The 26213-nt window shown below is 40.6% G+C and overlaps 1 protein-coding gene and 1 long non-coding RNA gene across 7 annotated transcripts in view; one reads left to right on the top strand and one right to left on the bottom strand.

Annotated features, from left to right (window-relative positions):
- The window catches only part of LOC140480409 (retinoic acid receptor beta), a 435848-nt gene that overhangs the window by 207923 nt on the left and 201712 nt on the right, over positions 1 to 26213 (top strand). For 2 of the 6 annotated variants that reach the window (XM_072575244.1, XM_072575243.1), the window contains exon 1: positions 12594 to 13087. The exons of 2 other annotated variants lie outside the window; for them this stretch is intronic. In XM_072575244.1, the coding sequence (XP_072431345.1) occupies positions 12613 to 13087 (475 nt within the window). In that variant the 5' untranslated portion in view covers positions 12594 to 12612. Of the gene's footprint in view, positions 1 to 12593; positions 13088 to 26213 lie in introns of those variants that run through there. 2 more of the 6 variants (XM_072575241.1, XM_072575242.1) reach the window with 2 other exon arrangements.
- LOC140480410 (uncharacterized) lies at positions 2794 to 13467 on the bottom strand. Its single transcript, XR_011961285.1, has 3 exons — positions 13237 to 13467; positions 6222 to 6381; positions 2794 to 6093 (listed from the first exon to the last, which is right to left on the bottom strand). It is a non-coding gene; the product is annotated as an uncharacterized lncRNA (long non-coding RNA).

Raw genomic sequence — 26213 nt, 5'->3', positions numbered from 1 at the left:
TCACGTTCTTTCTGTTAGGGAAACAGATTCAGAAATTTGTGGGCAGTTCAGATATTGTGTTCCATTGGCAGCAAATCATGTAGGCTTAGGATTGCATTTGGGAAATAGTATCTGACTATGGTGAATTACTCTGTTATCTAGTGTCTCACCATGTGATAGACAATATGGCTCAAATTTGGCAGTCAGCACGGGTGGTGGTGCTCTATGCTGATCTCAAGGACAGGTGCCCATGAAGATCCACCAACCTTTATGGCATGGATTTAACCTTCCCCGATATTAATTTAATTCCAGTGTTGGCTCGGTAGACTCTCCATGATCCGTCAACAGTGATTTGACATAAAATTAGTTCTTCAGGGCCAGAAAAGTTATTCATCTGTAATTATGAACTTAGTATTCCTTTTAAAACTCACTAACACTTCATGAAACATGGCAAAACGTTGTCCAAGTTTTTTTTTGTGAAATTGAATGGAATTTCCCATCAATTCACACGATGCATAAAATTTCCATTTGCAGTGACTTCAACAGTTCACCCCTATGGAGGTAGAGGGGTTGTGGTGGGGGTGGGGTGGGGGGGGGCATTGTGGGAAATCAATGACAGCACATTCTGGATTCCCCCTTTTAACTCTGCAAGTGTGGCTGTCAGTCTCACACTTATAATGAGGAGAACTGACAAATACCGATGCAGAATCTGGCCTCGTGTGTCCAGTAGGTTTGGAGACAGCCCCGGGATCGGAACATGTGCAGGAAGTTCTCCATTGGATGACAGCTCTGCCAGCAATCGTCTATGAGTTCAGCTGGAAATTCCAGAGAGTCTGCGAGTTGGGGTATGCGCGATGGAAAGCCGGTTGCCTCTGAGTCTGCTGCAGGTGGAGGTTACAAAGGTTAGCTTCAATGTTCCTTCCAGACTCTCCTGTAAGTGGGTGGCCCAAATCTCATTCCCATTTGCTGTGCTGGGTTTCTGTGCTTTGCATTGTGAAAATCAATGTTGAAGTAAGACGTGTGTCTGTTGGGTAGTCCTATGTCTGGAGGAAGAGCTCTAAACCCTGACAGTGCTCATTGACCAAGACGTTGTGAAGTGTAATATAGCATGTTAGTAAATATATTCCAGTTAGAAATCTATGAATAGATTTCTGGTTAAAACAAAATATTTGTTGCAGATTTATTTAAGTTACAGAGTGTTGTAGTTAATTATAGCTGTGAGTTCAAACAGTCCAGATCAACAATAAAGGACTTCCTGAGTATCTTCTCTGTTGACAGTTGGTAAGCAGCAAAGGACTTCATGAGCACCATAATTATTTGTATAGTACTTGGGTATTTATATATGCGACTTAATTTGGGAAAGTCACTGCCCCAAACTGTATAAACACTAGTGTAGTGACATGCTGAGAGTGGGCAAGTCGGAACATTTATTCAAAGTCTTGTGAATGTGAAATTTTTGTTGCATTGATAGTTGTACAGTGGAGTAATTCCTGAGTTTGCTAAGTCCTGCAGTATAATCCTGATCCATTCTGTTTCCTGACCACCTGAATAAAGCTTTTATTCTACAATACCCGCCCCCCCCCTCACCCCCCAACTCCAGCTCAGAGTGGTACGGACAATGGCAAGAAAGCTGGGAAAATACTGCAATAATGAAAATATTGGAATCTTGATGCTGAGAATAAAAGTCTTAATTTTCCCTTTTTGTTTTAATCAGCAACTTCAGAATCTCACTATTAAGCAGTGGTTACCTTATTTACATTTCATTCTGAGCCCAACTGGTGTCATCTATACGCCATGTCTGATTTACTTCTCCTTCCCCAGGAAACTGGACAGTTCCTCCTCCTGAATGTAAATCAGGGCTGGTACCTGGAAGCTGCAGCTTGTTGATTGCTTACACGAGCCATCATCCCATTGTGTCTTCAGCACAAGGTGTCTGCATGCTCCATGGAAACTATGCTCTTCCGCCCTTTGTTCGTGCACATATTGACAGTGCCAAACCACTGGCCTCACCACGTCATCAGGCCTGCTCTTGGCTGAATTCACACACCACTTCAGCCCTTCAGCACTCTATAGTGGAGCTCAGGGACACCCATGACTTGTATGCTTCTGCCAAGTTGTTCTGCATGCAGGGTCACACACAACACACACAAACATGGAGACACACACATACAGACCCATACGCACACACACACAGATATACACAAACTCAGAGATACACATGCACATGGAGACGCACATGCACACAGAGACACACTCATACAGATACACAAACACAGAGACAGTTAAGACACAGAAGTAAACACACAGACATACACATGGATCGACACACACACACACATACATACAGACACACGCACAGACATACACATGGATCGACACACACACATACAGACACACGCACAGACATACACATGGACAGACGCTCACAAACACACACACACACACAGACACATATGGACAGCCACACACACATACAGGCTCACACACATAGATACACATGCAGGCTCACACACATGGACACACACGCACGCACGCATTCACCTAAATGGATGCATCATTTGGTTATTAATGTTATTTCTTAGAATTCACTCACCTTGTGCTTGCTTGGTGACTGGTACTCAGTGGCTGGCATTGCTCTTTAGTCAAGAGTGATAGACAAGCAGCTTGTCAGGGAGCACTCAGTCAAGGGAGTGGACATGTTACTGTACAATACTAGATTAGATTAGATTACTTACAGTGTGGAAATAGGCCCTTCAGCCCAACAAATCCACACCGACCCTCCGAAGAGCACCCACCCAGACCCATTCCCCTACATTTACCCCTTCACCTAACACTATGGGCTATGCAACATCAACATCACCATGTGCCAACAGTTTACTCTAAACATGCTTCAACAGAATGACCATGTCTGAAAGTCAAAGAGGAGTAGTCCTTCATAGCAGCAAAGAGCCTATAATCAGTCAAAGAGCTTTTTCAATTCAAGCCCAGGGAATTGGCCATGCTCAGCCAGACATTTGGTCCCACCAGAGTCTGGGGATCCATAGCATGCAGTCCATGGATGGGGACTTGGTCAGTCCTGTAGATCAAATGTGACCAGTCCAGGAATTACAAGTGCATCAATCAGAGTGCTGTGGAGACATCAGCTCAGGAGTGGGCTGTGCTCAGTCAGGGCTGTCCTGCCAAGTCTGTTTGCAGATGTAGACTATGGTCAGTCCTGGGATTTTCTCAACACAGTCGGGAGCTTACCATGGACTCCTTTAGAGAGCAGGGCAACTTGTGTCTGGGGACTGGGTTTATTGGACTGGGTCATAGAGGGAATTAAGGGTGGGGTCTCATAGGCAAAGGAGGGGATAGGGAGCTCCAGAAGGGCTGTTGTCACAAGTCATGGTCATTCTGGTCTCTTCATGGGGAGAATGTAGGGCCAGGAAGGCATGACACTTTGCAAAGCCATGGAATATGAAGATAAATTGAGGACATTAATGATTGTATAAAGGGGCCAAATGGAAATATGGAGCGTCTGAAAGGTCTTTGGGGACTCAGGATCAGCATCACAAAGGGAACACAAAGGATGTGGGGGAATCATCCAGCATCTCTGGTGGAGTCTACAACTTACTTACAAAAAGACAAGATTGAAACCTTGCCAACGTTGATCCAAAGTCAAGTGTGCAATCCAAATGTTAGTGCATGCAGAGCAGGCAGAGTAAGGTTCTATTCATTTCTTCAGGGGCAGTGTCAAATAATTTGAAATGGAGGCCCTTCTAGGCCAATTGCATTAATCATGCATCTACTGAATCAGTAATACCACCTATGGGATATCAAATTTCACTTCATTGGCAGATCATTCATCGTCTAAGAATGGGACATTACAAATCATGGCCTCAAGCAATAAAGACCACTGCATTGCGCACATTAATTGCCTCCTTGTCATGTCAGCAAATCAAATATAATTAGATTTGAACCTATAAGTGTCAGCAGGACATGGCATTTCAGAAACACATTCCATAGCTATCACATTGAAAGAAAAGACAATGCTTTTCAGCTGCCACACTCTTATAATGAACTGTAATAGGAAAGGACATGTTCTATGATGAGCAAAGGTGTATTTTCTTTGCGGGGGCAAGTTACCACTTTCATAAATCTATTGCCCCAATATAACATGAATATTTTGGATCTGCAATATGCATTTGGATAAGGTTACATAAGATTGACCTTCTCAGGAAGCCTCCAGGCCACACTGTGTGAGGGTATGACATTGATGGACATGGGGTCTCAGGAGTATTGTTAATAAAATGGTGTTTTCTTTCTGACATTCCTCACAGATTATCTGCTCACATATTTGACACTGACATCGCTGTGACTGTGGTATTGCTTAAAATGTTAATACAATGTAGAAGTAGATAAAAATTACAGCATCTTCTGCCTAGCAACCCCCAGAGGGGTAATCAGGCAGATGAAGAGATTCCAGTCAGACAGGGGTGAATGATGAGACCCCCATATCCACTGGTCTTGCTCTTAATTTCTACTAGGTTCACAAAGATTGTGCCAATTAAGGCATCTTTACCAAACTGCATTAACTGCTGGGGCAGTTCACAAGAACTGGATACCATCCCAACCCAATGGCTGCCAAGGTCACAAGTGCCCAAATGTTTATGCCAGCAGCTCATTTCGACGATCAACTGGGGACCTGTGTGGCATTGCCCAACCCTCAAATGCATCCAGGATGCCACTGATAGCATTTTCTCCAGAAAATTCACTTGTATCCCTCTCCTGTGCCAAGCAGAATCGGCAGCTCAGACATGGGATCCTCCACACATCGCTGACTTCCCCAGTGTACAGGGTATAATAGACTGAACTCATATTGCTTTGAGAGTTCCCTATCACCAACCTGCAGAGTTCTTCAATGGAGAAGGCTTCCATTCCATCAATGTTCAAATTCTCTGTCATTGATGCCAGGCTTTGGAGGTCTGGGATAGATTCCCAAGAAGTTTCCATGATGCCTATATTCTAAAGAACAGGCTCCCTCCTCCTTCTATTGGGCCAGGGCTACCCCATCCAAACATTTCTCATGATATCTTTATGAGATCCTCAGACTGATGAACCTGTGTATTTAGCCTCAGCATTGTTCATCTTAAAGTACAACTCCTTGGTTGCAGTCATCACCATCATGGGAAATGATCTTGACCATTACAATTATTTACAATTATGGCCACCAATGCTTTCAATAAGTACCTTGCTTCATTTCTCTTCCACTATGTTTAGGGAAAGTGCCAACTTCTGCAACTGGGGTGGAGGGAGCCTGTCTTGTAGTTGGCACTATTGGACAGAAAGGCTCAGATAGTCATCCATGGGACAGCGTTAGGGCTTGAGGGGCCAAGCCTGCTGGGAATGTCCTCCTGAGATACAGCCTCACTGTCTGGGCTGGAACCTCCACAGGGTTTGGGATTACAGGCAGGAGATAGAGAGGCTGGGCAGCTCTGGAGAGGAAGTTACTGAGGGTGCTATATATGGCTTCCTCTCCCTGTGGATGCCTACTGGCACCACCCATCTCCCTGATAGGAAGGGGCACTTGGAGTGAGGTCAAGTTCCCTTTGCCATTCCATAGGTGCTGAGCAACAATGGTTACAGTGAAGGAGTGCTCATCCATATGCATTCTGCCAGTCAGTGTGCCTGTACTGCACCAGTGTCTTTATGGAAGTCACCATCTTGTCCAGACCCATGTATGCTGGAGCCAGCAGTGTATTGAGAACATTTCTGGACAACTGTACCACTCGATGCAGCTTACCAACTGCCCCTGACAAGCCTCGCTGCTGTCCTTTTGCTTGTCTGTACTTTTTCACAAAGTAATGAATGGACAAGACCGTGGGAATGTTGTCTGTCTGAGATTGAGCAAGTGCTTGATTTCCAACAGTCCTCTGAGCTGGGATGTTTCTTCCGCGATTAGCTGCAGAGACATGTGAATGGTGTGTTCACCTGATTGTGCTCCCAAATCGGAATCTAGAAAGACAGAAGCTGGGGGAAGGTGCAGGTAAAAAAAGGGATCTTCAGAGGTGGAGATGCAGCTGAGGGTCTTCAGCGCTGGTCTCTTGGCAGAGATTAATTGAGGGCCATGAGAGCCTACGTAAGAGAAGAGGGAATTAGTTGACTAAGAGGGATTCAAACTTCTGCAAGATTGATTAGTACTGGTTTTAGTATTTAGTACTTTAGAGGGAATTAGTAAAGCAGCATAGCACAACAAAGCTTACTGGGATGGTTGGTCATTGATGTCTCCCTATTCCCACAGGAACGAATGTGCTGTTCTCTGGATGACTCGAGAACTTACCCCTCAATGGGGGTGACGAGCTAAATGTCCACCATCTGGTTGGCAGTCTTTACCCTCTCTGTGCAGATCTGGGTTAATTGCTCCTGCAATAAGACAAAGGGCTGGAATGAGTATAATGGAAGTGAATGAGAGAGCAGTTAGTGATGTTGCAGGAACAGGAACAGTGTCGCCAATGAATGAACAGAAAGCACAGAGGAGAGAAGAAGGGCCAATATTGTGGGAGGATGAGGTAAGTGAGAGTCACTTGCAATGTTGAGAGTTGTGGTCTATGCACTTTAGTGAAATGTGTGTCTAGCGGTACAGTTAGAATGCTGGCCTAGAGTATGAGTTAGCAGAGTGACGATGGTGACACTTATCTTTGCAGAATGAGGAAGATCTACTAACCCTCTTCTTGCATGTTCCTTCAAGGTCAGGATCATATCCCACTGCTTAACCATTGAATTCAATATCTAGACCATTAATATTATAGACTGAATTACCATACAGGCATGCAGTGTTCATGAACTTTTTTCCAACTTGAACAATTCCGGCTTTCCGCTGTGTAAATGCTGAGACAAACAGTGCTACAAATCTGAATTTTAATTGGTTTTCAGCAATGTAAGTATTTTGCAAGTTGCTTATTTAGTTTTCCAGTGTTATGATCTCCCACTATAGAAACTAATCCACACAAATTTTAGAAAATAAGAAAAATAAATTTATTTTTGAAGTTGTCATTATGTACATTTTCTTGGCCAAACATGGTGCAAGTGTACATACCAAACTAGCCATTGAGACAATAGTTAAAAAAAATTAATGAAAAGTGGATTTCTTTTGGACTTAAAAAAAAGCAATAAATGAAACTGTTTCATGAAAAGCTTTTAGTTGGATACATTGGACCATTCCTTGCTGGAAAAGAACTGGCATGTTACAGAAACACACTGTCATTAATGTACAAAATTGCCCGGAAGTTCAGTGAATTAAGAGATATAATATATGTTACTGATTCCTCACAATACACAGGTCATTTTTGGAAGTTCACTGTTTGCTTTGCATAAGCATCTTAAACTCCCTGTTTCTTTAATAATTTACTTCATTCCTGTTAAACTCTCCACAGAATGTTAAGTTGGGTAATTAACAGGGTGAAGTGCTTTTATATAAAGTCAATCAATCTTTCTCATCCAGAAACTGAAAAGTTTAAACTGGATACATATTCCTTCAGGTAGCTATTTGCTTTTGGAGGTTTAGAGAATGTCAAGCTATTAACATAAATCTCTTTTGCTTTTACTTCTGTCTTTTTTTTCTCCTTCTTGACTCAGTTTCTCTTTCCCTCTTTTTATTTCTTTTACCTGGTTTAATTGTGATTTATCCTTCTTTTCAATTATTCCTCTTAGCAGTCTTTAAACCACATTAGTTGGGCGTACTGGAGTATGTCTGTAATCATTGAGGTCCCAGGTCCTCTGTATTGTTTGTCACACCATTTTCACTTTTAGCAAGTTATGTTGAAAAATATGTTGAGCGAAAAGTGTCAGAGAAGTGTCTGGCTAACAGAGCATTCCCTTAGAAGCATGGCACCAGGAAGATTTGCAGAGCCATGCAATGGTCACGATACTGACAACTTGCTGTAAAAAAAAACCTTTGTTGGAAAAATATCTCACAGAATCATGAAGAACTAAGTAGAGGCCAAATCAAAGAAACAATAGCTGCCATGTTTCCTAAATTATAATTGTGACTGCCTTTCAACAACCCTTCATTGATTATAAAATATTTTCAGATATTGGCTGTGAAAAAGGGGAAATTTTTAAGTCTTTCTTTCTTTTTATTAACAAATTGCTCACACGATATATATTAACACTTGAACTAGAACTACTGCCAAATGTTATGGCATTGGTAATTTTATAGAACAGAAGTAATAAAAGTGTTAAAAATAGCAATTGTGACAACACCTTCTTATTTGCATCTTTACATGCTGTCATATAACCTTTTTGCATTATCCACGTTAGAGCCATACAAAACAGAGACAGATCTTTCAATTTAATGCCTACCCCTACTGAGGAAACATTTCAAGCTGTTTTCATTGCAAAACTGTTCATTTTGGGTACAGCTTTGTATTGTGCTACGTTATTACATTAACATGACCATCAATTCTGAGTGGTGTCTTAATGTACCAGAGCGGAGTTCTCAAAAGCAAACGTTATAATGTATTAGATCAAATATCATATTGTAAAATACAAAACGTAATGTAAAAAAGTTGGAAACTGAAGTCATTTAGTCCTTTTACAAGAATTTGTTCGAATTCAACCAAATGTCCTGGGCTGTGGTGTAAATGTGGTTATAGAAATAACATGAAGATAAGATTATTTTGTGATCAGCAATAATAAATGATAAATAGCTCAATGAGGGAATCTGCTCAGATAGCTCATGAGCAAGAAAGTCATGTGGGGACTATAGTCAGTCCTGTAGTTGAGATCATTATCACATCACCACATATGACGTGTTCGATTTGTATAACACATTTCAAATAGGATATTTTAAAATGTTTTTACAATCCAAGGGCAAAGATATGAAAAAATGTATCCCCTGATTTTTCAGACCACACAAGTAGTAGGAGATGAGTAAATGCTTGCGCATCTGCAAAACGATCTGTTGTGCATTAATTCTTTCGTCACTGTATTGTTAGCTTGTCAAGTACCTATGAAAAGCCTTGTTATGAGAAAAGAAGTCACCAGAGCGATGAGATGAAGTGGTTTAAAAGTGCTAAATGTTGGATATGAAATTTATTTTCATCACCTTTTACAGTTCTACTTTACCAAGCTACTCCTCTTGTGCCACTGTCACTCTCAAACATTTTTTTCTAACAGACCCCAGATGCTGCCATAAAATTGACTGGCTTGGCTATGGACACTGAAAGAGTGTGGCACCCACCATTTTTTAGATTGGGAATAAATCGTTTGCTGTAAGCAAAATGGTCCTTAATTTTTAAATTCCCTCACTATTACCTGGGTAAAATAAAGTGCTGAGCGTGCAAAGGGAGAAATGATGGAAAAATGTTGGATGACATATTCAACTCAATAGCTTATCACTTGAAAATGCCTGCACAACTACTGTTGGGTGCATGCAAAATCCTATATCATTTCTCCTGAAACTGGCACCAAGAAGTAGGGAGGCAGATAAAAACTTTGTGCCACATCCCCTGCTGCTGTCCATTTACTGCTTTTTGAAACTATCAAGTGAAAATTTCTTGGGGGCAGAATAAATCACTGGAAGGAATTGACTCACTTTGACGGAGGTGTTCATTCACAAACTTTTGATGATGGCACACAATGTGATTCTGCTGTGATTCCCTGACTGGCTGACATTCATGTTTTCGCCTCACACATGAATAATGGCATTTTGGTTGAGATATTTGAGGCTTGCTGGTGACTGTTGAGTTGCACCCCAGCACCACAATGTTTTCAGAGAATAGAATATGTGCATAGGTAGGTGGAAGTCAGTAAAATTACTGGTAAGTCAATATTTAGCCATGAAAATTAAGTTTGTTCTGACAAACGTTTAGATTCCTTGAATGGATATATTGAAGGCAGATACATATCTGCCTATGTAAGCTCAAAATATTAACTTCTCATCTTTCTTTTGGTTATTTATTCAGAATAAAGCTTTCTTCAGTTAACTAGACAACTGTGATTTAAAGAATTCTTTTTAAAAATTAGAATTTTTTTTAAACAGGAATTTCACAATTCAGTACAATTATTTATCTTGCATATTATTTGGTCAGAAAAAGCACTTTTGTGTTCAGTGAACTGCTTAGTTTTCTTTCTGCTAGCATTGACTTTTTTAACATTAGGTTTCTTTATGATTTCATATTGAACAAAATATCTGATTTAAAAACATAGATTTCATATTGCAATTTCACCAATTGCATTATTTTCCAATAAAATCGCAGCAACATAACAGCAAGAGTGGAAGATGCTGCTAAATTCCTCAATAATGCCAGGATTTCAAGAGCTCTGTATGTAGAAGCCTCTGTCTTAATATCTTGGAAAATTTCATATGATTACTTTCATCTGCTGATCATACCTGTAAGATGTGCTGCATTTCAATCTCTGTGACATTCGGGTACTAAAAGATGACTGGTGTACCTGCTTCAGATGCTGGATTCAGCGATGTTTTGGCTCAGTGTCGAAACAGTGAGGGTTACTTGTAACCATAGGAGGAACTCTGAAGTTATCACAAAATAATGCACTGAAATGAAAGCCTTTGCGTAATTGGCTTTTGCTGTTGTTGTTGCTGTTCCTTTTTTCTGTTTAATTCTCCCAGTAGTTTGCAGCAGGTAAAGTGTGTCTAAGAGGTCTAAGAGACCCACTTATCCTGGATGTAAAATGCTGGCCTGGCATTGTTCCCACTTTAGCAATAAATGCCCATCACTCATCAGTTACCGTTTGGCCCTGCCTTAATGGTTGCTGAAGGGAAATGGGTGGGGTAAAACAGGATTGAATTTACCCACTCACTGTATGTATGTGTTGTGCTTACTTGCAGGTGAGAATAACCTATTTAAAATCATTTAATTTCTCAAAAGTAAAGTAACTTCTACATCACTTTACAAATAATCAAAGCATCTGAGCATTTGTCAAAAGAGGTTTGCCTGGGTGATCTTGTTCTTGTGAACAGTGATAGTTAGTGCCAGCAGTTGTGCAATGTTACCAAGCAGTACACATCCGCTTACCACCCAATCTGTTGATTATCTTTGGCATCTTTCGTTTCTGTTTCAGATTTCCCACATCTGCAGTATCTTGCTTTCGCGTTATAACGCTTCTATTCATCTTCTGCTAACTAACATCCAGCAGAAGCTTGTGCTCTCCATAGAAGTTCAACGGCATCATCAACCACTGACCACAAACATCAAAGTGTAAAATTCAAACCGATCTGCCAGAAATCCTTAAATTAGAGTGCACTCCAAGCTGTCATGCTTATATAGAATCACATCAATCAGAGGATGGAAGCAGGCCATTCGGTCCATCGATCCACACTGACCCCTTTGAAAAGCATCCAATCCAGATCCACCCCCACACCTATCCCAGCATATCCCATGACTTAACCTACATATCCCTGGACACTACAAGTGTAATTTAGCATGGCCAATCCACCTAACCTGCACACCTCTGGACTGTGGGAGGAAACCCACGCAGACACGGGGAGGATGGGCAAACTCCACACAGTCAGTCGCCCGAGGCTGGAGCCGAACCTTGGCGCTGCGAGGCAGCAGTGCTGACCACGGAGGCACCCCTGACATGTCAGATTTGGATGAAAAGCAAAGACTGCAGCTCCAGAAATCGGGTATCCGGACTGCTGCGACTTTATTTTGACGCCAGCTTATCGGAATGGTTGTGCAGGATACCCCCAATTAGTGCATGACCCATTATCTAACCCGCGGTAACAGAAGGCAGGCAGGCAGGGTGTTCAAGTGTTTTAAGGGTGGGGGGGATGTCAGACGAATACCAATGCACCCTTTTCTTTCCAAAATCCAAAATTCGGTTTTGATTCCCTGAATCGCTGGTGCAGAGACAGAGAGAAATAAAATAAAAAAAAACTAATCAATGTTGCAAGTTTGAGTGTGCGCCTGGTTTTTGGAAGGGGCTCGCTTGTGAAACTTCTCGCCCTCTCCAAGCTTCATGCATCGGATCGCAGCCCGCCCGCTGCTCTCCCTCCGGGAATGTTAGATGCAGCTTTTTGTATCTCTGCCTTTCTGCAAATATATATGAAGTTGCTGTGGGAATCCTGGGAGCTGGTGATGTCAGGCTGGGTTGGGTCATTTGAAGGTTAGCAGCCTGGGTAGGGTTCAGAGAAAGTTCACTCGCATACATTAGGCAATTCAATCTTTTTTGTTCCCCCCCCCCCCCCCTTCCCTTTTAAACTGTGTGTGTGTGACATAAGGAGTAGGAAGTAAGCTGGTCAAAAAGGCGAGGGTGAGCCATTTTGGAAGGCAGGAGGAGGAGGAGAGGGGGGGGATTGAGCTGTGCTGTGCTGTCGGCTGCGGGTTTGCTTCCTGTGCAGAGTGTGCCAGGGATCGGGAGATCTCCGCGGGTCCCGCTGAGCCCACAGCGACAGAGAGACTCAGCTGCAGGGCAGGCACCTCCTGCATTCCCCCTTCCCCTCCCCTCCCCTTGCAAACCCTTCCTCATTTTGAATTGAACGCCGTCTCTCTCTTGACTTCACCTCCCCCCCCCCTCCTCCTCCTCCTCTTGTGTTTGTGTCTGTGGGGTGGGTGGGTGTTGTTGTGTGGAACTTGGTGGTGATGGTGGGGGGGGGGGGGGGGGGGGGGGAGAGGTTGAAAATGCTAAATGATCATTTGGATCAATGACAGGCTCTGGGCTGCGCTGTCTGTCACAATCCATGAGTCCGCTCTGGGAAAAAGACCAGCAGTTCTCACGTGCCAAGAGAAAGAGGGGAGGACAGAGGAAATAAAGCAAAAACAAACCACCACCAACCCCCTCCCCCCCCCAAAAAAACCCCACAACAAAACAGAAAGGGGGCAACAGTTTGGATGGGAGTTGGAGCAACTTTTGTTTTCTCTCTGTGCGTATTTGCCCACACCTAGAGAGAGGAGAGAGGAGAGAGAGACACACACATCTTCGCCAGGTTGGGGACAGCCTGTCGTCATGTTTGACTGTATGGATGTGCTCGCAGTCAGCCCTGGGCAAATGCTGGATTTCTACACTCCGAGCCCGTCCTCTTGCATGCTGCAGGAGAAAGCTCTGACTGCATGCTTCAATGGACTGACACACAGGGACTGGCAACAGAGGCACAGCACTCAATGTAGGTCTTTTTATCATTATTATTCATAATGTTTATGATAGAAAATCTTGCGGCTTTTATCTATCTTTCCTTTTTATTCTCTAAGTGCAGCTCCCTCCTGTCACATGCACTCCCCCCACCCCAAATTTTAAAAAAACACTGTACAGTACTGTTTGCTGTGCTTCATGGTGACCGGTATTAATCTCCATCAGTGCTGCTCCGTGGATGGCAGGCTGACCAGAGTTGAAAAGTAACTGGATACTTTTTGTCACTTTCAACTGTGCGGCTCATACCTTCACCCCACCCCAGCCCACGACCACCTCGATGTGCCGAAGAGTGCAGCTGGTAGGCAGTGCCACAAGCGCTGCAAAGAGGGGACGAGAGTGTCAAAGCTGACCCTGGTCCTGTGTTGCTGTCTGAGCAGGGCAGGAGCTGAGTCTGAGGCTCACTCTGTGGCTGGCCAGTGATTCCAATAAATCTCCAGCGGTCCCTCCTCAAGCTGTCTGTCTGCAGTTACCCTGCACATTTTCCAGGGAAGTGTCACTTCTGTTCACTCATTTCCACCGGCTATTATTTCGATGTTTTATTTTAATTATTGGAGTGCTATTTAAACAGATTAGGAGCTAGTTCCTTTTTGCACTCCACTCAGTTCGGGTTAGCTGAAGGTTTAATCTTTACTATTTTCAGTGAAGCACCTTATCGCGATCGTGTTGCCTCTTGTAACATCAAACATTCATGTTAAAAAAGCACACACATAAATAAAGCAGCAACCGCTCTTAACGAGGAAAACAAGTAAGGACTTTATCAGAAGACAAATTGTGTGTGTTCTGGCCAGGTAACAGGGAATTGAGGTTAAAAGATTAATATCAGACCATCAAAAGCTTTTCATTGCACTCCCAATTCTAATCAGACAAACCTCGATTTTGTTTTTATAATTGCTGCTTCTTTACTCGAACGCGTGGTTTTAATTTTAGTTAGATTTAGCAGGGCACTTCTTACATTTGTCGAGTGACATTTTCAGTGCGGAGGTTCTTTCGTTTATTCGTATCAAAATATTGAATTATTTGATTTCTCGACATCCCACTGCAATAAGGTCCAAATCTGCTGTTGTGATTTCGCCTGGACTCGCTTTAAAAAAAATCGCATTCTATCTTCAACCTCTTCGTTTTTTCATCGTTCGAGGTTCCCTTTTCAGGAAATTTGATGCTTTTACATGCAAATCAACAAACAAAATTTGACGCGCTTATGTTGAAATTTGCAGATAGCATTTCGGGATATGCAAAGCAAGACAAAGCTGGGCTTTGGTATAATGATTTTATTGTGACTTAACGCACAAGGAGCAGCTTTAGTACAAGAGCAGACTATGTAGGGTAAATCTGGAGGTAATATTGCCTCATGAGTACCAGTGACCACAGACCCTAGTATTTCCTGGTCTGCTGTTCCTCATTAAGCACTTTGTGACTCTGTGTTTATTAATGGCTAGCAGAGACTGCAGATTGATTGCGCTGACCTGCCACATATCTGAAAAACCTTTTTTTGATTGTGCCAGTGTAATGAAAAGGAGATTGAGGGAGCTGACAATACTAAGGTTTTAGTAATGTAATAATGTTGTAAGAGACACTTAAATTACCTGTTTGATGTACATTCAGTAATTTCGGCTGTTAAAGGGAAAAAAATCAATCCATGGTACAGTAACTTGTCCCCTGTGTGCTGATACCAGCTGTACACTGCTTTTCTTAAGCACTTTTCACTTCAAAGTTTCATGGGCATAGCTCAATGTTTTTAAGCTTTAATTAATTTATTAACACGAAAATCAATGCCTGCAGAATCAACTTCTGCTTACGTTTTGATGCTTCTCTATGTCGAATTATTAATTTTGTTGGTGTTGTAACTATTTATGCATTGTAATTCAAACTGGAATAAGTATTGCATATAACTAAAATGACGTGGCCATCTGATGCAAATGAGACAGTGGCATAAATATAATTTGGGCAAGGGCACAAAGTGGATAGTTTTAAATCAGTTGCTTGTAATAATTAAATTTAATACCGATGGAACTACAATTTCAAATTTATGGGTAAAATCCAGATAAATCCAAACAACTGTTCTGCAAAATAATAGTTTTATTGTGACTTAATGCATAAGGAGCACCTTCTGTATCAGAGCAGATTATTTAGAGTGAATCTGGAGGTAATATTGCTTCTTGCATACCAGTGACCACAGACCCTAGTATTTCCTGGTCTGCTGTTCTTCATTAGCTCAGCCTTGTCTTGGTTTGTAAAACTGCTTTGTGCCACCACAACATTCTAATCCTGTTGTGTTCAGACTTAAAGAAAATATAAATATATAAGAACAGTCAGTGGACATTAAAGCCTTAGGTAAAATCTGTTTCATCTCCAACTGAAAGTTCTTCCCTGCCTGTATTGGATTTTAATCATGAATTGGTAGCATGGAGTTAAAAAAAGTCTCAACTCTCAATGTTACTCAAAAACCATCCACAAGGAGGTGTGTGATCTAGGCCAGGTGACTGTCCCACAGATCTACCCTCCTTATCTGTGGCTGTGTTTGGTTGCTGCCATAGCCTCTCATGGTTGGAAAGATAAGGTAAACTAGTCAGCATTTGGTTATCGCGGATGATTAGAAGATTATTTCTGGTGACAACATTTTTGGGGCTTCAAAACAATGAGTTGCTGCAATATTAAGTGTTTCTAAATAAGAATACGGCACAAAAATTATTGTGTGGCAGAATGTTTAATCTTTTTTCCATGATTCCATACTTTCTGGTGTGGAAGAATGCCGTGGTTTGTATGTTCACTCTGCCTGTGGCTGAAACCAGGTAACTGTTGTGTCAGTGGTCATCAATAGATAGATTAAATTAAATGAACAATTGGATTGACTGAGTGAGCCAGCATGAATACATTACAAAATTATGCTCCCTGAGTGGTTGGTAATCTATCAGTGATATTAAGGGATATCCTTTATGTTGAAATGGCATGCATCATGTGGAATTTAATTGCTGAAATGATTAATGAATGGCAATATATTTCTATTAATAATTATTAACATTACCAAATTTTGAGATTTGTACAGCTGCCTTCCAAAGATTTAATAACTATCAATCAAAAAATGTTACCAGTATTTATGAGAAATTAAATTGAATTTTATTTAATATTGGAACAACGCTGCTTATCTCTGTGTCAGACTCTTCATTGTGGAATTGAGTAAGCACAAGGTGCTGCATTTGTAAATTCTTAATCCCTCTTCCATTCCCAAATCCTGATTATTCAAATTCATAACTTTAAATGCTTTGACAGCATATTGTACAAACACAACCATCTCAATTCCTCAGTTGACCTCGTAGGTGACCTAAATAAATTTTGGGTTGCAACTTTAAGTAAATGAAGTCCAATGAAACTTAATGATTTGGGACTGCACTGCAGAAAAGATTTCAGAAGATCACCATGAAATGTGTGAGCTTTTTGTTCTAGTCTTTCTGGTCATTTTTTTTGGCAATTTATGAGGTAACTTTTTCAAATGCTGCTTTTCACAGACCTCAGTTCATCTTTGGTAGCCAGTGACTTCAATGGTTGTTAGTTTTATGACTGTGTTAATTTCAAAGTGGAAGGAGAATGCAATTTCCAGTGTTTTGTAATCATAAAAACAACAAGGTGTTGGCAGTGGCACACCCCATTGCATTTAGTTCAGACTGCGTAATATCTTAAATGAGGTCTTGAGGCATTGGCTAATCTCCTTGCTGTGAGGCAGAAGCTCAGCATTTGAGTTCCACTCCCTAGTTTGATGACTACAAATTATGTATTCACAACATGGCCAAATAAATATCAATCTGTCAGTCCTTCCAATATGCCTGTGAAAAGTAGTAAGAGTGGTCAGCTATGCTTCAGCAAAGTGGCACTCTTCAAGCAATAGTCTCTGCTGATAGGCTGGCAAACTAACCCTACAAAAACTAGCAGAACGGGCATAAGCACATGCTTTGTCAACCAAGCATGAAAAGTTTTTAAGTATATTACCTTTGCACCTCAGGAGAAAACCTTCCAGCAAAATAAAGGACTGCAGTGCTAACTTTGTTGCATTTTCTTGTGTTTCAGTAGCCCCTATGGATTAAGAATTGGTCTGTTTCATTGTTTAATTTGATAGCTTCCAGTATGTGCTTGTTGTACGACAGAAAGCATGTGTGCGAGATGATTAATATTCAAAGGGTTATTGTTTCTCTAAAGCAAACATGTTTCACATTATAAAAGTGCAGGAAGACTGTTGTGGAAGCTTGCGCATTGTGCATCACAGACCAGAATATGTTTTAGATGAGTAAACTGCTGGGCTTGGATGAAAGTAACGTCGATGGAAATTGTCATGATTTCATTAGCTTAGATGCCTTCTATACTGGGATGCATACACAGTAATCATTAGTAAATATGTCAAATGGCCATGATGCGGAGTTTTTTAAAAAAAATACTGGTTGGACATTGATATTTAATGATGAAAATGCAAGGAACTACTGGCAATGAGCCAGTCACAGCTCTTCTTTAGAACTAACCACATGCACATTACCCAGATAATAAAGTAGAACGTGATAATATTTATGTTCAGACAAGCAATATCAGTGACGGATGGATGTGCTGCAATGGATTGATTGTCAGTCACACCAGTTAACACAAAAAAAATGCAAGAGTTAAAATAAAAGAAAGGAAGGAAAGTATTGGATTTTGCAGTTTCTGGTCTGTTCATTGATTTTTTTGGAATAAGTATTAAACAGGATTTCACTGTCACTGATAGAGTTAGCATTTTACTTGCATCCTGAGTTGCATTTGAGAAAGTGGTGAGTTGTCTTCTTCAACTATTGCAGTCTGTGTGATGAAGGTGCTTCCACAAAACTGTTGGGTAGGGTTCCTGGATATTTACTCAATGGCAAAGTAAGAATGGTGATATATCTCCAAACAAATATGGTATGTGACTTAAGGGGATTTTGCAGGTGGTGGTTTTCTCCTTATCCAAATAGAAGTTGTGGCTTTAGGAAGTGCTGTTGGAGAGTTGCTGAGCACAGCTTGGGAATGAAACTATTTCAGCCACATGCCCGAGAAAGGGCCACACATGCGTAGGGTGTCAGTCAAATGCGCTGCTTTGTCATGTGGTTGTTGTCAAGCTTCTTCAGTGATTTTCGAACTGTGCTTATCCAGACAAGCAGATAGGACTCCAACAGACTGGGAGGTGAGTTATGAGTTACAGAAAATCCCAGCCTCTGAACTCCTTTTGTAGCCACAGCATTTATGTGACTGGTTCACTCACATTCCTGATCAATGGTGACCCCAAGATGTCGATGGTGATGGAATTTGACAATGGTAAATTAAACAGGAGGTGGTTGCACTTTTCGTTGTTGGAGTAGCTCATTGACTCGCACTTGTGTGGCACCAATATTAATAGCTACTTATGTTCTCAAGCCCAGAAGTGTGTGGTAGCATTGTCACCTTCAAGTTTCAAAGGTAAAGCCAAGGTGTTTGCTTGGTAAAAGTGGTCCAGATCATTCAATTACAATAGCAACAATCAAACAAAGTTCCTTGGTGTGAATTTCCATCACCGATTGAATGCTTTGACACTCCGAACAACCTAATGCTAGTGTATGGAACGTGTTTAAATAGCCCCAGCTCATGATTAATTATAAGTGCTTGTGGGTCATTGGAAATAAGTGTATACTAGTTAAGTGTTAACTTTTAATATTTAAGTTTTCCCTTGAATTAATTTCTTGCTTACTTAAATATGGCACCAAGAAGAAAGGCAACCAAAGAACAGGCTTGTCTAAGGATATTTTTCAGTATATTTTCTGCAGTATTGTCACTAGATTTATTCATCAAATTGATGTGGAAATACTTTAAGATGCATTTATTCTCCACAATTTGAGGCTTAGTGTGAAACCAAATCCTTCATGTGCCATAAGTTCAAGTGGAACTTGGTTATGAAGGTCTCATTTATTCCAAACTAAAGCAGGCGATTTCCTCGATTGACCACCAGAATTAGACACATTTGCGCAGTAACATTGGCATGTGGTGAAGGTGCCTTGCTCCAGTGCGACAATTATGATCTAACAGCATCAATTGTCAAATTCATTGCCTCTAATTGCTCCAAACACTGGATGATAATCTCTAGTATTTTACCCTCATGTAAAATAATGCAAAGACACAACCCAATGGAGGAGAAAGTCTATTATTACATTGTTGGGCAGTTTTCACAGCTGAAGTGGACATAGGATGAAAAATTGACATGCCCACTATTACGCTTTACTGAAATTGTAAAGACAATACTGGTATTGTGTTATAATTATGGAACTGCACTGGGAAACATCTACTTCTAACATGAGTGTATCTTTTATGAGAATCTTGCTTAATTTCAAAGCATGTCAGAAGACATCACGTGGAAGCACTTTCAAGACAGATAGAGGCTGCTCTTGTAATATTGTTTAGAATTGGCTCGGAGCAAAAAGAGAGGGGCCGTGGGAGCCGGATGCACTCCGAGAGCTCACACTGTAAGCACCTTTTTCAGTCATTAAAAGTATCTTTTGATACATGAATCAGGTTATTAATGGCTGTTACAACATGTATGAACAGTATTACTGAATGAACCAGAAGGCAAACACATTTTACAGACAATCGTCTTTTGCTATATTTTTAAATGAAATATTTCTGTGTATTAAAAGCCACCTTATAGTTGTGGTGTTTGCTACAGTTAAAATTGTTAGGTGTTAATTTGCTTTGGGTCAAGGTGGTTGAAAAACTACCAGACAAATGAAATATTCAAATATGACATTTATATTAGTAGTGGATTTAGTATTGACAGTTCCAATAGTAATTCAAAATTCTGTCTGTGAAGCGCTTATAATCCTTGATTTCACTTTCTGGTTGTTTCTTATATCATTTAATAATGGGGATCTGGTGACTTGGATAGAAATAATGTTGAAATTAATCTCTTGAACAAAATGGCTGATATTTAACTTTGCTAAGCTAATTTAGAGTTTGCATTTTAAACCTTAGAAAAAAATAAGGAGTGTATTTTTCTAGAAAAGATACACTGCAATATTTTTGGTTTGTATCTTTAAACTAAATAGATTGCACATAGTTTAGATGTGATCATCTGTCGGAATCACCAATCATACATACAGTACATGTGTATATCCAAATGTTAACAATCTAATTTTCAACAAAAAACCCAAATCCTAGTTAAAATCTCTTCAAGATGGAAAGCAATCTGCAGATGGATATTATTTTTCAGCTGAATAAATGCTGATCTTGATTTCAGAACCCCAAAATGCATTTCTGTTTGGACAAACTGAGTGCAGTTATATGGTGAACAGATGGATTGACATTTTAACTTCTCCATGCTTGCGTACAGATGGACTAAATGAATAAGCATGCAAGAAAGAGCAATGAGTGCTTCACATTATGAATATTTAATTTTCTTTTTTTTTGTAATACTGGGCTTTTGATGTTTATCAATTCAAGCTGCAGCCTGTGCCTGTTTGGAATTAGCCATACTAGCAGGGTAACAAGTGTGATCAAACAGAGCTTGTTACAGGGCTGACAACTGACATTGCCAATTGACTCAGTATGAAGCGAGCAATGCCAGCATCAGCATTATCCTGACCTATGAACATCTGAATTATTGAATGATCCCTACTGACTAAAGCATAGAGCCTCCCCATCTTAACACTTTGGAGTCCTTTGCTAGGGTAGACTGACAATTTCATCTTTTCTTATTTTCCAGAAATGTTTCTTTCATTAATAACTGCTTTTCTATTTGATGTGCGATCTTTTACTTTGCTGTGTTTCCTGAAGTCAGCCTCGTTTCTTCTGAGATGGACTGGTCCAGACTATCAACACTTTCACAACATTACAGAGTGCTGCACCAAGAAGGTGGTTTTTAACGATGTGGTAAAGGATCCCTTTTACAGCCAATTTTCTCCTATAACCCACTACCGCCGCCGCCCCCCCCCCCCCCCCCCCCCCCCACCTCCCTGGCAGTTTTCCGGCCAGATGGCTCATCACAGCTTCATTACTCTATAAACCCTTTCGGAAGTCTGATTGCAAATATTATTCAGGACTCCATGTCAAGCTCTCTCTCCTGAAGTTCAGCACTCAGTTCTTATAACCAGCTGAGAAGCACTCTGAACTAGTATTCCTGTTGATGCGATCCTATATCACTTCCTTATTGGATAATTTCATCATTTTCTCCATCTCCACTTCCTAAAATGTGGTTCATTCTGTACAAATGTATGGAATCATACTTGTATTGTTGCTGTATTCATTTACTTGCTTAAATTTATATATTGAATGAGGGAAACAGTTGCCTTCAGGAGCAGATGTGTCAAGGCGGTGACGATTTGGCTAAACGAACTTTATTTCATTCACATTCCCAGTTTTATGACAGTGCAAATATTTAACTGGTTGATATGCTGAGGGAGAACAGTAGAGATTCCTGTCTTTTACTCCTAGTCATGTTCAGTCAGTTTCCTCAGAGTTCCCATTTGATCAAAACAAATAAGCTAAATTCAGAGTCATGTTGTGTGCACCTGTTTCACAAACAATTCAGAACCACGTATTGTAGAGAGTCAGATCCCAGCAGCACTGCCTAGTCAGACCTGTGTGCATGCCTGGGTCAAACATACCGAATAAGGGTCATTGGCAGTTCACTGAGTCAGGTCTGGCAAGCAGTGAATACCTACTGCTTTAAATAGTTTAAGCTCCTTCACTGCCTGCTCAGAAAATTTGACATTCTCCCAACAAAAATGAAACCTGAACAGTTCTTGAAACTATAAACTTGGTTTGCAGTGTCAGAACTAAGTATGATTCTCTTTCAAGCAACACACACACATGGAATTTATAGTGAATGAACTAATAGGATTTAGGCAGGGATAAGGGCTAATGAATGAAAGAGTGTTGTGAGAGCTGACTGCCTTAATTAGTCTGAGATTCCATCAATATTTTCTGTTCAACATTTTTGTTCAAATGGTTTTATTGTCCTTTTTAATGTGACTTTGCCTTAATTGATGGCATTGCCACCTCTGAGTTGGAAGGTTAGAGGTTCAAGTACCTTTTCTTGACTTGAACACTAATGGTGCAGAACTGAAGAACACTTGCTGTGTTGTCAGCTACTGTCTTTTGAATTGGACATGAATTGCATGTTCAAGTGAATATTTGGAATAGAGTAGGAGTTCTTTTGATGTCCTCCCTTAAGTTAATGACTTGGATCTTATCATACCAATGAAGGTGTCACTGTTAGCATTTGTCATCATTATTCTGCTGTAATTGGCAGCAACGTCAGGAATCTGCAAATGTGTGAGTCAAACCCAGAAATCCAAAAGGAGCTGTCAGTGGTTTCTCACTCTTCCTTAATGCGTACTGTCAATGTCCCTCCAGATGTATTCCCTAAGTAATTCATGAATTCTCAAAAAGTGCTACTTTTACGCAGTTGATCTAGATGCAAAAACCCTAACAAAAGTCACACCTTGCTGGATGAACTTTAAACATTGGTTAGCAGCATATTATAATTGCTGCTAAACAAATTTACTAACTCTGAATAGTTACTTTTTATGTCAAGTTTCTCCATTATGATACCAAGGTTTACAAATTTTCATTTTCTTTGTTTGTTTGTATTTATATTTGAACTTTTATCTAAATCCTATTATAACAATATATTTTGTTTTCTGAATTTTTAAATTTAGAGGAAATTCAGGTGACTTTAGCTTCCTATTTTGTGATCTATGAGTTTGCTTCAATGTGATTGGCTGCTTACCTTGCTTGCTGACATCACTGTTACTGCATGCTTGGAGATCCCTTTTGATTTAGTACCAGACTTCAGCTATCTAAGAAAGGGAAATCTGTGCCTCAGCGATTGCTAAGGTCTTGTGCACAGTTATCATAAATGGTATGTACCATTGCTTTGGAGCTGGCTGCGAGATTTAACCAGAGTTATGAAAAGAAAAGCTATCTGATTGCCCGTTGTGTTGCCTTTTGTAGGATTTTCCTATATGCAGCATGACCACTATGTTTCTCCATGTAGCTATGACTGCAAAAATAATGCATTCCACATGAAAGTCTTTGGAAAATTTATGAGATGTGAGGAGAACAATAGCTTGCATTTAAATGAACATAAAACAAAGAACTGCAGATGCTCGTGCTCTGAAACAAACAAAGACCGAAATTGCTGGAGAAACTCAGCATGTCTGGCAGCATCTGTGGAGAGAAGAAACAGTTAATATCTTGGGACCAGTGACTCTTCATAGTTGCCCTTGAAAAAGTGGGTGGTAAGCTGTCTCCTTCATGAACTGCAGTCCTTTTAGTGTAGGTAAACCCACAATGCCCTTAGGTAGGCAATTCCAGGATTTTGACCTAGAGATACTGAAGTAAAGACAACATGTCTTCAAGTCTGAGTGATGAGTGGCTTGGAGGGTAAATTGCAGGTGGTGGTATTTCCATGTATCTGCTGTCTTTGTCTTTCTAAATGATAGAGTTCGTGGGTTTGGAGGGTGACTTCTAAAGAGCCTGAATCAATGTCTGCAGCACTTTCTGTTGATAGTACACACTGCTGCTACTGAATGTTGGGGATGGAGGGAGTGATTTGTTTTGAGGAAATGATATCAAGCAAATGGGCTGCTTTGTCCTGGATGGTGTCAAGCTTCTTTACTGGAGCTGTACCCATCCAGGTAGGTGGGGAGTATTCCATCACATTTCTGACATGGGTCTTATAGATAGTGGGGAGTCAGGGGCTAAATTACTTACTGCACAATTCTTAAACACTGACCAGTTCTTGTTGCCACAATGCTCATATGACTAGTGCAGTTCAATTTCTGGTCAATGGTACCCCAATGATGTTGCTAGTGTGGACGTCAGTGAAGGTGATACAATTGAATGTAATGGGGCAATGCTTAGATCTCTCTTGTTGAAAATAGTCTTACCTTTAATAACCTTCTGCTGAAACAACTATAGACGGTGCAAAGCAACTAAGCATTCATCCAGTTAGAATGTTAGCACTTGGGAAGATGGCAAAGAACAGCTATTGCAACTGCTACAGCAATGAATGCTGTTTTTAAGTTCTCATTGGTACTGGCAGTCTGTTTTTGAAATTACCTTTTAAAGCTCAGGAGATAGCTTCCTATCATGTCAGTTATACAGACCTTATCTGTCCCTCAACAGCATTTATAGCTATCCTAAAAATTTGTAACTCTGACAAAAGGGGTTAAGGCCCTTACTGCAGGAAAACTGGCATTTGTTTGTATTCAGCACTGAGTTTAGACAGCCCTGTTGAGTTAGAGTCTCTCTCTTGAGTGAGCCATAGCCTGTTCTCTTTCCCCACTAGTGGAGGTTGTGTCTTATCAGAAATGGGGGAAGGATTACCACATCCAGGTTGCACCTCCATTTTTAAATGTCCATAGTGTTTTAAAAATCCAGGCTACAGAGACCAGGAGGACCCCAGAATTTTTCACTGAATTGGATTGGATTGGCTTAATTTGGGATAAACTGTAGAGAAGTCTACAAGCAGCTTAAGTTTATTGACAGATTTCATCACTTGTGGTCAGAACACTGATTAACATTTATTGGTAAAACAACAATATTATAGAATCTTATCTGATTGTTTATCTATGATAGCAGAGTGTGCAAATCACCTTGCCACATTTCCCTATGTTGCAGGAGTAACAACATTTCAAAAGCGCCTTGGGTATGAAGCACTTTGGGACTTCCTAAGATGTTTAGATGGTGTATAAATACAACTCCATTCTTCCATCTTAGGTGAAAAAAAAGCAGCCAGATGTCTACTGGAAAGTGAGTAGTGTTGATAGCTAAAGACAGAGCTAAGCTCACATCTGATATGTCCAGTCTGCTAACGCTCTGATAATCACCATCCAAGCTTAGAGATGAAGAAGGTCACTTGGGTTGATCATCAACCTGTGCAACTACACAGGATAGTGAGTAACTCAGGTAGCTTTACAACTTCCTACCTAGTTGTGAATTCCGGATTAGCTGCTTGTTGAAACTGCAAGAAGCTTATTTCCATTGATTTCAATGAGAGACAGCCAGTGTAAGCTGACAGTCCTATGGAAACGCCATCACACTGTCGCCAAGAAAAGAAGGCCAATGGAAGAATGAGAAAGAAATGATCATAGAAATGTACTTTCAGCCAAGTGTCAGAAATCAAGTTCAACCACTTTTGGCAGCCTTGATGAGTAGCTTTTGTTTTGTGAGGTTCATATAAGTGATTACTTTATTTCACTCTGAAGTAAAAGAGAACTTCTGGGTGTGGTCTTCTCTGCCAGTGGTGATTGCAAGCAGAGTTTCTGCTGAAACTGGCAGCTGTTGTAAGTAAGCTTCACTGTGAGGATCTGATTTTTGCCCAGTGTCTCAGTGCTGTCAAAGGAGAACCTCACTGGTATAGGGAAGAGGCAAGGTATAGGCATTGCCAACGTGCTGTCCAACTTTCCGTGACTTAGTGCCACTCGGGACAAAGTTTGGGTGCATGAAGAATTGGTTTAATTTACCCTGAAACTAAAAGTGTTATTTTTGTAAACCCTGGAATCCAGAGGTAACTGTCATCTAAATCAAATATTTCGGTACTTCCAATGTGCTGTCTAATTACTGGCCTGTAATATCGTCTATCATATTGCTCTTAAGTATCGATCTGAATTATGGAGGCTTTTTTATTAATTATTACTGTAATCAAACTTCAAACCCGGGAATGCAATTAGAAACTACAATAGCTGTGATTTTCTATAGTATAGACTGAGGGCTTCTATTATAGTTTTGAAACCCATAACTTATCACATTGTCACTGTTCCATTGTTTCCTCTTACTTCTGACCAAAATAGAATGAAATCAGTGCCTGATATTGGTTTCCAAAGTTGTCTGTGGGTATTTATTAAAGGATTTTATTTTTGTTGTTACACTGGTATCATTAAAAATAGCATGCACTGAAGCAAGTCAAATCGTTCTTCCACATTAAATCCATTGTTCCTTACCTGAAGAGAATTAATTCCTCTTGTTCGGTTTCCGTACTCTCCTCCAGAGAGGTCAGAGTGAAATTACTGCAGTGTTCTGGGACTGAAATTGCCACCTTTGTTTTGAAATGCATTTGCAGGACTGGGCAAGTTTGT

This window comes from Chiloscyllium punctatum, chromosome 8 (genome assembly GCF_047496795.1).
Source record: "Chiloscyllium punctatum isolate Juve2018m chromosome 8, sChiPun1.3, whole genome shotgun sequence".
Taxonomy (NCBI): domain Eukaryota; kingdom Metazoa; phylum Chordata; class Chondrichthyes; order Orectolobiformes; family Hemiscylliidae; genus Chiloscyllium; species Chiloscyllium punctatum.
This window is presented reverse-complemented; position numbering and strand designations above follow the sequence as displayed.